Source organism: Pantherophis guttatus, chromosome 17 (genome assembly GCF_059756535.1).
Source record: "Pantherophis guttatus breed Tessera chromosome 17, ASM5975653v1, whole genome shotgun sequence".
Lineage (NCBI taxonomy): Eukaryota > Metazoa > Chordata > Lepidosauria > Squamata > Colubridae > Pantherophis > Pantherophis guttatus.
This window is the reverse complement of record NC_142079.1, coordinates 1,774,235-1,786,874: the sequence shown is the minus strand read 5'-3', so window position 1 is coordinate 1,786,874 and position 12,640 is coordinate 1,774,235. Positions and strand designations below refer to the sequence as shown.

Genomic DNA, 12,640 nt, shown 5'->3' with positions numbered 1-12,640 from the left:
TTCCTATGTTTTTCTGTAGCTATGCTTGCATTTTGGTCTGTGACCGTAAATAAATTTATTATTATTATTATAGACTTAATTATAAAAAAGCTGACTAAAGGCTTGGCAACTAGTCCAGTTCTGTTTTGCTGTCGGAGAAGGACCTACCTGGTTTTCCCTATAGAATTGGTTTACAGGTAGGTCTATTTGGGATCTGAATCGCTCTCTTGATCTACATTGATTCAGGATTAAAATAAGCAGCAGTCAGGCCGAACCACTAAGCAAATGTGCATAAGAATTCAAGCTGAATAATTATTTTAACAATTAGCACATGCATAAAATTTGCAGCCTCATTAAGCTGCTGATTTATGTGGCAGCCCAATTAAATTCCACCTTAGCTACCTTGTGTGATATCTTAACGTTATTTAATGAACTGATGAGCCACAGCGAAGGGTTTGGGAGTTACGGAGCGAGGATTTGAGCTCAGAAACCCCCACTGCGTATTTGGGGTACTAACTTTAGTATGGCACAGCTTCTGTGCCCCTAACCACCACTCTGCATGCAATGCAAGCTATCGCTTCACCTCCAGGAAATGGAGCTACCTTTATCTCTTCAGTGGGTTCCGTTAAAAATAATTCTGCTTTAAAAAGTGAGGTGTAGCCGGATACCTTCACCTCCGCCTACAGCATCCTCTAACCCAGGGGTCTCCAACCTTGGCCACTTTTAAGCCTGGAGGACCTCAACTCCCAGAATTCTGGCTGGGGAATTCTGGGAGTTGAAGTCCCCCAGGCTTAAAGTGGCCAAGGTTGGAGACGCCTAAGATGGCTGGGGAATTCTGGGAGTCGAAGTCCTCCAGGTTTAAAACGGCCAAGGTTGGAGACTCCTAAACTGGCTAGGGAATTCTGGGAGATGAAGTCCCCCAGGCTTAAAGTGGCCAAGGTTGGAGATGCCTAAGATGGCTGGGGAATTCTGGGAGTCGAAGTCCTCCAGGTTTAAAACGGCCAAGGTTGGAGACTCCTAAACTGGGTAGGGAATTCTGGGAGATGAAGTCCCCCAGGCTTAAAGTGGCCAAGGTTGGAGACTCCTAAACTGGCTGGGGAATTCTGGGAGTTGAAGTCCTCCAGGCTTAAAGTGGCCAAGGTTGGAGACCCCCGCTCTAACCCCCTGCTGAAGGGGGGGCCGGTTTCAGTTCCCATCATCCTCTCCTGGCTGTAATCGTGGTCAGATGGCATTGCGCGTATTTGTCTTGGGAGATGCTCAGCGATGTTTGCTCCGTGTGGCTTTGCACCGCAGGCATGGATCGTCTGCGGGTGGGAAGCGCCTTGTCTCCCTGCAGCCAATCGAAGGGCAGGGACACGCCTCGGCCCCAAACCCCAAGCCCGGCCCGGCGTTTTCTTGCAACATGCAGCGAGCGAGCTGCAGGAAGCGGGCGGCTCCGGCTTGCTGACCCCGCGCTTCTCCCTTCGCTTCGGCCGAGCGGCTGGCAGCCATGGACACCCCCTGGAAGCGCTGCGGGGCCCTCTACAACTTCCTCTTCGAGTACGACACCCCGAGGATCGTGTCCATCAAGAGCCGCAAAGTGGGGTTCATGAACCGGTTGGTCCAGCTGGCTATTTTGGCCTACGTCATCGGGTAAAGAAATAGATAGACAAGACTATCTCTCCTCTTTTTTTTTTTTTGTGCGCGATTCTTAGGGACTAGCGCCTTGACTAGTTCGGAAGTGCCTTCGCAAAAGTTTCAAACGGGCGTAGAGGGCGACGTCCTATTTTCTCCAGGCTGGGATTCCCTCGCCCAGGATTCCCAGCCTGGATCTGATCTATTTTAACCCCTCCAGAAACGAGTTTTGCACAGCTGGGGGGAGGGGGGAAAGTCGAACCTGTTGAACAGCTGCCTGGGTCCGGTTTGATTCCCACAGCAGAGAGTGGGGAAACCGATCTCCTCCCCAGCAGCAAGTTTGATTTGGCAAATCTTGAGTCAAAGTCTTCCCCGGACCTCTTATCTCGTCTCTGCCGCTTTATCGGCAATTTGGCTTCGAGTCTTTTTCCTCTAATGCCAAACTATGTTCGCGCAGGGAAAACTCGCATTTCCTACTCCTGGTTTGTCCCAAGAAGAAACACGCCAGCTTAGTGTCCTTCCCTGAAGTTAAATTTTTGGAAGTGGGGGGGTAGCGTTAAGCTTCATGTGTGGGCTTGCAAGGGCCGCTCAAACCGAAAGTAATTTGAAGGGAGGCTGATGGTATTGCAAGGTATCAAAGCTTTGGATACCCAACGAGTTAGCAATACATAAAATGTTGGCAGGATTCAGCTCTCACAGCCCAGCTGGGTCTTTCTCCCTCCCCCCCCCCAAAGTTTTTTATTTTTATTTTTTATCAACATATTTAAATGTACAGTCTTTTGTCCATCTTTAATCATGATTCATTCATCTTATTCTTTAACTTCCATTTGCTAATTAGTTATTCGGGTCTGCTCTTCTACCATCTCCTCCCTTTATTTTAACACAACCTTTCCTTTTCTTCTTCCCTTCTCTCTCTTTCTACTTTCCTCATTCCTCCTCTCCTTCCCTTTTCTACTTCCTCTCATTTAATACATACATTTGTCTTCCCTTTTTCATTTAATTTTAATATACTACAACTTATTCATCCCAAAGTTCTTATCTTTACCATTTATTATCTATACTCACTTTCTATCCATTGATAAAATTTTCCCCGTATTTTATAATATTCCGACTCGTCTTTCCCTTTAATTGCCAATGTCAACCTATTCATTTCTGCACATTCCAATATTTTCTTAATTACCTCTCCCTTTGTAGTTTTTTCTGCTTTCCAATTTTGTGCAAATACAATTCTCGCCGCCGTTATTACATGTATTATCAAATGTGTGTGTTCTTTACTATACTTTACTATACTTCTTGGGAAAGAATACCCAACAGAAACAATTCTGGTTTTAAGTCAATATGTTGCTGTGTCATTTTCTCTAGCCATATTCTAATCTTTGCCCAATAGTTTCTTGCTTCCGGACATGTCCACCAGCTGGGTCTTGAGATGCCTCTTTAAGGCACAGGACAGCTTATTTGGCCCTTCTGGCCTTATGGACCTCCAGCTCTTTGGCCACTCCAAGCCTCCTCCCATCTGCTCTTCAGCCTGGATGATTTCAGTCAGCTCAGTGGGAAGTGACTTAAACTGCTTCAGGGCTGCTTCTCTGGCTTCTTCCGGCCCTTCTGGCCTCTTCAGCCTCCAGCCCAGATGTCTCTGGAGGGGCTTCAGCTCTACGGCCCCTCAGAACTGCTGCTCTGGCCTCTTTGGTCCTCCAGCTCTTTGGCTCCTTCTGTTCTCTGGAGGGGCTTCAGCTCAGTGGCTCAGCAAGGAGTGACTGAATGCCTTTGGAGGAGATTCAGCTCTTTTGCCCCCTCAGGGCTGCTCTTCCTGCTCTGGCCTCTTCTCTTCAGCTCTCTGAGAGAAGCCCTCGCCTGCTGCCCCTTTTATAGCCGTTTTTTCCCGCCAAAACAGCCGATTGGTTGCCCAGTTTGGGGGGCTCCACTGTTTCATTGGCTCTTCACCCTGCCACACGGCCTCAGTTTTCACAGATGGCCTCTCATTGGCTGGAAATGGCAGCATCTTGAACTGCATCGTTCTTATATTTTTTTCCTCAGTTCAACGTTGATGCCTTCTTACTTACTGAAAATCTTTTCCCAGCTGACTTCTGGGCTTCTGACAGACCGTGGAGTGAAAGCACCTAGCTGCAAATGTCTATAAATGTCACAGAAAAGTAAAAGTGCCACAAAATTCTTCAGTAACAATTTGATATTTAACTTCTGAGGACCTCACCCCATATTTTAAGAGGTTCCTAAGGGGGCCTGCGCAAGTGCACAAACATGCCGATTGTCCCTGACACATTTTAGGTTTTTTTAATTTTGTTTGTTCAAATTTGTGATTTCTGTTTGACAAATAAATAAAATAAAACAAAATCTTTCTCCTCACCATAGATTCAGCAAGGCCACTCTCCCAGGTTAGCTTATCATTCCTCAAATGAAAAATACATAATATTGTCATTAAAATAGATGGTGAGATAAACAAGAGAGACAAGATAAGCCCTATCTATCTATCTATCTATCTATCTATCTATCTATCTATCTATCTATCTATCTATCTAATCTATGTCTGTCTGTCTTGATCTGTCATCTATCTTATCTATCTATCTAATCTATGTCTGTTGGTCTATCATTTTTCTTAACTAACTGTATCTTTGTCTGCCTATCATCTATATCTATCTAATTTATCTAATCTATGTCTGTTGGTCTATCATCTAATCTATGTCTATCTCGGTCTGTCTATCATATCTATCTATCTATCTATCTATCTATCTATCTATCTATCTATCTATCTATCTATCTGTTGCTTGTATCCTTACAATTTATATTGATTGTTTCCTGATTGTTTATTTGTACTCTATGACTACTATTAGGTGCTATACCTTATGATTCTTGATGAACTATCTTTTCTTTTATGTACATTGAAAGCATATGTACCAAGACAAATTCCTTGTGTGTCCAATCACACTTGGCCAACAAAAAAAAAAATTCTATTCTGTTCTATTCTATTCTATCTAATCTATCTATGTCTGTCTGTTGGTCTGCCATCTTATCTTATCTGTCTGTCTGTTGGTCTGTCATCTATCTTATCTATGTCTATCTCGGTCTGTCTGTCTATCTATCTAACTATCTCCTCTCTCTCTCTCTCGCTATCTATCTATCTCGGTCTAACTAATTAACTATCTATCTATCTATCTAAGAACTAAGCACTAAGAAATTAAAGTAAAGTCAATTTTTCCTCTTCCCTGCAGTTGGGTCTTTGTTTGGGAAAAAGGCTACCAAGAAACCGACTCGGTGGTGAGCTCGGTAACCACCAAGGTGAAAGGTGTCACCATGACCAACACCTCTGACTTGGGACCCCGAGTTTGGGATGTGGCGGATTATGTGATTCCATCTCAGGTGAGTCCATGGGAGACCAATCTTGTGGTTTTGGCAGCTTTAGAAGGATTCCTTCCCTTAACCTCTACTAACGGAGTACAGTGGATCTCTTCATTTGCAACCTCTAATTTCTGTTGTCAGCAACTTTGGATGCTGATGTTTGGTTTCTCTGAGAAAGCACTGATGTTTTTAGCTACCGTGGTAGCAACGCTGAGTGAAATATGAGATAAGTGGAGAAATGTTTATCTCCAAACTGCTCCTGCAAGCTCATAGTTGTAGTCGCTGCAAAATTCCTTATCTACTAGTCCATATTTTTCTCCCTATAACGTGTATCGTTATATATCGTAACATGTATTTATCTTGCATTTAACCCCAGGATAAATATATTTAAATTAATCTTTCACTTCTCAAGGAGACGGATGGTCCTATCTAAATGATGACACTTTCCAGCAGCTCAACAGTGGCTGGAAAAATGTAGACTTGTAAGTAATGAGCGGTGAAATGTTTTTCTTGTAGTCTGCAAAGACGCATCATTAATTCAAGAGATGCTTTGTTCCAAAAGGAAGTCTTTCAGGCTTCAAATCCAGATCAAACATCTTCACCACTTCAGCTCGTTTTTCCATCCTGCTTCTTTCCTCTCTTTAGGCTGAGAACTCGGTTTTCATCATGACAAATATGATCGTCACGCTGAATCAGACCCAGGGGCTTTGTCCAGAGGTAGGCTGAGGTAGAAGTGGCTTATCGTCAGATTTTGTGTATCTTTTCTCTGAGAAACAAAAAGCGAGGATGTGAAATTGGGAGCAGAGTTCGGAAAGGGCCAGGAGATCCTATCTGGTCTACATCCCAGCTTTATTTTTTGCCTTGTGTGCACTGGGAGCACAATTTCTATAAATTGCAGAATATCTAAATTACAATGGCACTGAAAAAAAACGACTTACGACCAGTCTTCAAAATTACACTGCAGCATCTCCACAGTCAAGTGATCAAAATGTGGGTGCTTGGCATTCAGCATTGACTTAACAACGTCAGTGTTTTGCTTAAGGACTGTGACAAAAAAAGGGTTGTAAGATTGGGTGTGACTGTCACTTGACAACTGCCTTCTTTAGAAACGGAAATTCTAGCCTCCATTGTGGTCGTAAGTCGAGAACACCCCATATTTCCAAGGGACTGGTAGGTGAAGTCGGCAGTTGCATTCGAAGAGATCTTTGAACTGCAGAATAGATAACAGATGGTTTATTTATCTCTTCGCTGCTCTTCCTATCGAGCTCCCAGATAAGACCACCATGTGCAAGTCAGATGCAGACTGCGAAAAAGGCTATGTCGGCACGCACAGCAATGGTAGGGGGCATGCTTTTCATCTTGAGGGTCTTCCCTTCCCTTGAAAGCCTCTTTAGATAGGAGGCGATCACCTTTCCAGCAGAAAGTTTACAATGTGGTTGTAAAATGTGAAATAGAACTGAACAGAAGATACTGTTTGCAGTTTCAGAAGCGATGGCCTGGATAACATGTTATATGGGGAGGTCCATTTAATGGCTCGGCATGGGGTGAAGCTTAAGGCTTCCCCCATCTAATCCACCTTTGCTGTCTTGAGATGATCCCAGCTTCCTTCCAACTTTATGATGTCCATTCTGTATCCCTTCAGGTATTCAGACTGGAAAATGCATAGTGTACAACCATACAAATCCCCCCATTAAGACTTGCGAGGTTTTTGCTTGGTGTCCAGTGGAGAATGATGAAAACTTACCCAAGTAAGCATCTGAAAGGAGGGGGAATGAGGAGGAGGAGGAGAAGGAGGAGGAGGAGGAGGAGGAGGAGGAGAAAGGCAATGGCAGGATGTGGAAGGCAACTCTTCCTAGAAACAGCACCTTGCTGAATTATTTGATGATGCCAGCTCCTTGTCTTTATGTCTGAAATTACAATCCTGGCTTATATTTGTATCTCAGTCAGGTTCTAGCAGGAAAACAAAATCAACTGTCCAAATAGGGTCTCAAAGGTGCTTTTTCAAAAGGCACCTGGATTGTGGGTTTTTTTCCCCTTGAGGAAAACGTTTCGTCTTTTGAAAAAACACCTTTGAGACAACTTGACCTGGGTGACTGAGAATCTCCATAGACATTTATCCAGATGCTGCCATTTTGCAAGATTAATTGTGGCTTCTTTGGGAAAACTGAACTAAAACAGATCTTGGTTTAGTGTTTAGCAAACCCTGCCCTCACATCTCATCCGATCTCAAAGTCCTTTTTGAAAGGGTGGGGATGTTGGGTTTGAAATCAAGGTGTTTTGTGGTGATGGGGCAAGAATTAAAACTTTGGCTGTAAGAAACTGGATCTTTTCACAAATACTTCTTTTTTTCTTTTAACTCCCTCTCTTTTGCTCAATTGCTGCCAGGCCAGCTTTCTTGCGGGATGCTGAGGAATTTACCCTTCTTGTGAAGAACAATATTTGGTACCCAAAGTTCAACTTTACGAAGTATGTGTATTTTTTTAAAAAAATCTCTTGGTTGGAGTGGGGCTAGGGAGAGAAATTTAGGGGTTTAGGTGGGTTATGCAAAATGGCTCCGGGAAACACTGGCACTATTTTGATGAAAAGACGGTTGAAGAAGTGAGAAAGCACAACATAATACATAGTGATGTATATTAGTGATCAAAGTTATGACAGACCTACTTGGGGGTTACTTAGCACCTGAACATGGGCTCCTTCGAGGTGCATAAACCCAGAAGCCTCTTCTTTTCTCTTCTAGGAGAAACATTCTTCCCACCATCAATTACACCTACCTCAAGAACTGTAAATACAACACCAAGACTGATCCCTTTTGCCCGATTTTTCGCCTCGGGGACGTAGTTGAAGCCGCTGGCCAGAACTTCCAAGAGATGGCCATTGAGGTGGGTCCCAAAACGCATTGGGCCAGGCAAGGAAGAGCCATTTCATTTGACTTGGGATTTCCTCATTCCTGCCAAAGGCGGCACTTAACGGCTTGACGTATTGAAGGGAATCAGAGCTAACCACCAAAATCCATTGAAATTTGGAGCCATCAGTGTTGTGACCCAGGCTCACGTAGTCATTACAAGGCACAATTGGTCCCAAACAAAACTGTTTTATTACAACAGCTGAGAATTACTTCATTCCCAGCTTAGTCCAAATTAATTCCAAAACAAGTCCTTCAGAAAAAGTCCTTCGGGCTTATCACAAACCTTTATCTTCTTTGGCACCCTGCCAAAGGCCTTTCTTGGCAAAGCCCCACGAACTTCAGAAACAAGAGATGCCGACTGGAAAACAGGTGTAGCAACGTTGCTTTCCTACAAAGAGCCCACGTGCCTTTCCTGATCTTTTTAAGCCTTATGGGAAGAGCCAATCATATCCTGGCCTTACTCCCGAGTTGTCCTTTTTGCTTTAGCTGCTCTTACCTTCTGGCAGCTCTGCGCATGTGTGCACTAGGAAAGGCTCCTCCTGTTTCTCTGCCTCTCTGCTGTTCACCTCTGGAGGCTCCGGAGTCCATACATCACTCCCAGATGGCCCCGGCCCCATCTCGTCCAGGCCTTCCCCAGACTCCAGGACTGGCCCATGGTCCTTCTCAGCCTCCTCACTGTCCGACTCCGCTGCTAGCTCCGCGGGCTGCTGGCGGACCACAACAATCAGCTCCAGCGAAGGCGCATCGGACAGGTGTCGGTCAAGGGTGGTAATAGCCTTTGTGCCTGCTTGTTACGTCCTTTTGCAGGGTGGCGTGATGGGCCTGCAGGTCCGATGGGACTGCAACTTGGATAACTCGGCTTCCCACTGCGTGCCGAAGTATTCCTTTCGGCGAATTGACAACAAGGATTCTGCTCATTCCGTTTCCCCAGGATACAACTTCAGGTAAGGCCGTTCAAGCAGCCAAAGCTGGAAGTGGGTGGTGGGACATCTGAGCTGGAACTGGGCGACTTGATGGCTCCAGAGGCTGATTTTGTTTCTGCACCAAACGCAGATGCTTTTATCTCCGGACAATTTCAGATGTGACACGGTGACTTTTACTGTTTTATGCCAAAACAGTATTTTGTTTTTGTGTTTTTAATTTTACGATTTCCCCCTGGTGATTTTTTACTGCTTTTACTGCCAAAGTTGGTGAAGGGGCTGCTGCTAGATAACGTGTAAAATATATTTCCGAGTTTGTTTTAACTGGGAGAAACTACCTGAGGTGGTATTTTGATTTGATTTGATTTATTATTTATTTATTTATTATATTTCTATACCGCCTTTCTCCCGTAGGACTCAAGGCGGTGTACAGTCAAGAAAAATATAGACACACAAACATCATAAAATTGCTAATTAAAATTATTACTTAGTTTGGTCAATGAAATAAAACCCAGAATTAGATAACATTTTAAAAAATCATTCACATGTTCGTATGTTTAGCCCCGCCTGTTGGAACATCAGGGTCTTGAGGGCACGGCGGAAAGCACGGAGATCAGGGATATTCCGTATCTCCGGGGGCAGTTCATTCCAAAGGGTTGGAGCCCCCACAGAGAAGGCCCTCCCCCTGGGAGTCGCCAGTCGACATAATTTGACTGACGGTACCCTGAGTAGTTCCTCCCTGTGAGAACGAACTGGTCGGTGGGAGGCTATTGGTGGCAAAAGACGGTCTCGTAGGTATTTTGTATGAACATAGCAGGTGACTCTATAATCGACTAAACTTTTACTGAGAAGGATAATATTTTGTAATAACTATGAAGTTCTTGGGGATAGACATGAATGGCCCAACAATCTTGGAAAGGTAGTGAGACTTAAAATATTTGATTGGGGTGGGGGAGGGGCGTATTTCTAGCCTAGAAATGTTGCTCTGATGGTGTCATTAATCATTGGATTGAATTTTACTTATTTTCTCTGGTTTAGGTTTGCAAGATACTACCGAACCTCTCCCAACAATGAATATCGGACACTCATCAAGGCTTATGGCATACGCTTTGACATTATGGTGTTTGGCACGGTAAGTTTTTTGGAAAGTGTATGTTTTGTAACTTATCTGTACTCTTGGAAAGCAGTTCCAGTTGAGAAATGTTGCTCTGAGCCATTAATCATGATGCATAAACCATCATCAATAGAGTCAAACATGGCAACAAGTCAGATCACAGCTTTAGTTCATTGTGTGAGTCGAAAACAGAATATAGATAATCTCTGCAGTGTTCTTAAGGAGATATCATAGAATATTTTGCTTCTATTCATACGTCTTAGGCTGGAAAGTTTGATATCATCCCTACTATGATTAATATTGGATCTGGCTTGGCCCTGTTTGGCGTGGTAAGAAACTTATTTTCTTTTTCCCGAGCAATTTTTTAAAATGTTCCTGAACTTTGGAAGATTTCATTTCTTAAAATAAATTCCTTGAAACCTCATCTAGGCCACTGTCCTCTGTGATATCATTGTCCTGTATTTTATGAAGAAAAGATACTACTACAGAGAGAAGAAATACAAATACGTGGAAGATTACGAATTGGTAAGCTTGCCACTTCCCATCTGTTTTTATACGGTTTGCACTTTGTACCCAAACCACTAAATAAAAACCGATATTCTCCTACTTATGGGATTTAGCTTTGCCCTTCAGAAGTAAAGAAGTTAACTGCAAACTTGGCAGTGGAATTGCTTGTGGTCTCTCCAGATTGTCCAAGAATTATAATTTGTATAAGAAAGAGACACAAAGAGAGAGAGAATGTTGAATTAATTCAGGTATCTTGTTATACAAAGAAACTAAATTATTTTTCTCTGAATGAGTGATCCATTTTTTATTAATCTGTCAATTTGGGAGGAAAATGTCAGTCTTAATTCAATGTGTCCAACCGTGGCAACTTTAAGACTTGTGGACTTCAACTCCCAGCATTCCCCAGCCAGCTATGCTATGCTGGCTGGTGGGGAATCCTGGGAGTTGAAATCCACAAGTCTTAAAATTACCAAGGTTGGACACCCCTGGTCTAATTGGTTTCTCCCATCCTGAAAGTTGTGCTTATTTTAGCAGGGAGACCACCCGTCATATGGATCCCAGACAGAAGTTCAAGACTGCTCCACAATGCGATGATTCTTCGCAAAAAGGTCCTGTTCATTTCACCCAGCCGAGGAGCAGATCTGTTTTTCTTCTGCCCCTCCTGGGTTCCGTCCAGGTGTGCTTCTGTTGGGTGGCCTCCTGGATCAACCTCGAGGTTCTCCCAAGGAAAGGAACGTTCTCCTGAAAAACCTTCAATGCTTTTTGGGTGCAGGGTCTGCCAAGCTTTGAATAGTCCAAGGTAATTTTGCATCGGATATTCTACGTGCCTTTCCCACCGTCCAGTTGATGGACAGATGGGGTGCAGGCAGAGATGTTGGGACCAAGGAACTTCTTTGATATTCCTAGAATTGCCAATTTCTGATGTGCTTCCCTTTGTTACGTATCACACCTCTCTTCATTTGGCAAGGGTGGAAAGATACCACTTGTTTAGACACTTGTCTTCCATGGTCATCCTTTTTTTTTAAAAAAAGGCCCTCCTGGTGCAATTTGCAGTCTCTATTTTTAAAATTAAGTGGATCTTGAGAATTCCCTCTCGACACTCATTCCAACCTGGAAATCCCCAGGATCTGAAATGAATGCGACATGCGGGCATGTCAGCCTCTCCCTCTCCAGCTTCTACTACTGAATTGCTACTGCTCTGTTTATATCCACTGAAATTTGTTTGTTTGTTTTGTTTGTTTGTTTTGTTTGATTTGTATACTGCCCTTATAAATTTATATAAATTATATAAATTTATATAAATTTAATATATAAATGAAAAGATAATGGCACTTTACCTCTTTTAGGAGTATCGATGAGAATAATCTATTTTGCCAAGAGAAAATAAAGGCACTGGGAAATACGATTTCTGTTGCTTTTTTTCCCTTCATGTTAGTGAATGGTTGAGTTTGAAAATAACAGTATCAACAAAATATCCCCATAGTCAGAGAGGGATGGAGGGAGAAGGAAGGAAGGAAGGAGAGAGAGAGAGAAAGAAAGCGACAGAAAGAAAAGAAATGAAAAAAGAAAAGGAAGAAAGAAAAAGAAAGAGAAAAAGAAAAAGAGGATATAAGTATTGATCTGGGAAGGTCTATTGAACATGAGACTAACTTCTGAGCAAATTTACCTAGGTTTACAATTTCAGATTAGAGTCCTCAGGCTCTTCTGAATTCTCTACTTTTTTTAGCCTGAATACAGAACGCAGTCCCCAAAAAAGTCTTTTTAAATCTGTATTTAACAGAAGGGTTAAATGCATTGTGATCGGATACCTCATAAAAGTGGAATGCATAGTAGGAAGCTGGAAGCTAGGAGGGCTGTAATGTAGTGCAAACTTGAGGCATTCCTTGCCGATATAAAAATTAGCAATTGTCGGGGATTCTTCAGCAGCGAAAGGTAGCTGGCCTTCTAAAAGACTTAACATTCCTGATTCTTAAAGTAGCATCATCACAAATGGCTATATAGACACGCTGCAAGCACAAAAACCCGAATTATTCCATTCAACGCTTCTTTCATAATCCCTACATTTCTTTGACCACAATTCACACCATTCCTGACTGGTATTTCCACTGTTGGGGGGAGCAGCACATGAAAACACGCAGCCCCCCCCCAATTACAATTAGCCCTTCTCCTTTTGCTTTCACAGCAACAAATGTTAATGTCTCACAATCTGGCCGGTTTAGAATATGAAGAAAGCTACATCCCAAATTACCT

The 12,640-nt window shown here is 43.1% G+C and overlaps 1 protein-coding gene across 1 annotated transcript; it reads left to right on the top strand.

Moving 5' to 3' along the window:
• The first annotated feature begins 1,364 nt into the window (after window positions 1–1,364).
• Window positions 1,365–11,478, top strand: P2RX4 (purinergic receptor P2X 4). The gene is made up of 12 exons (XM_034428755.3): window positions 1,365–1,611; window positions 4,818–4,965; window positions 5,590–5,661; window positions 6,210–6,282; window positions 6,587–6,692; window positions 7,330–7,410; window positions 7,682–7,823; window positions 8,657–8,793; window positions 9,808–9,901; window positions 10,147–10,212; window positions 10,313–10,408; window positions 10,922–11,478. Exons 1-12 carry the CDS (start codon window positions 1,469–1,471, stop codon window positions 10,982–10,984), a joined length of 1,221 nt encoding a protein of 406 aa, XP_034284646.1. The 5' UTR covers window positions 1,365–1,468; the 3' UTR covers window positions 10,985–11,478.
• Window positions 11,479–12,640: the final 1,162 nt, after the last annotated feature.

Coding starts and splice junctions, on each gene's coding strand:
- P2RX4 (XM_034428755.3), top strand. CDS start 1,469: ATGGACACCCCCTGGAAGCGCTGCGGGGCCCTCTACAACTTCCTCTTC. Junction 1,612..4,817: donor ATTTTGGCCTACGTCATCGG/GTAAAGAAATAG, acceptor TCTTCCCTGCAG/TTGGGTCTTTGTTTGGGAAA. Junction 7,411..7,681: donor CCAAAGTTCAACTTTACGAA/GTATGTGTATTT, acceptor TTTCTCTTCTAG/GAGAAACATTCTTCCCACCA.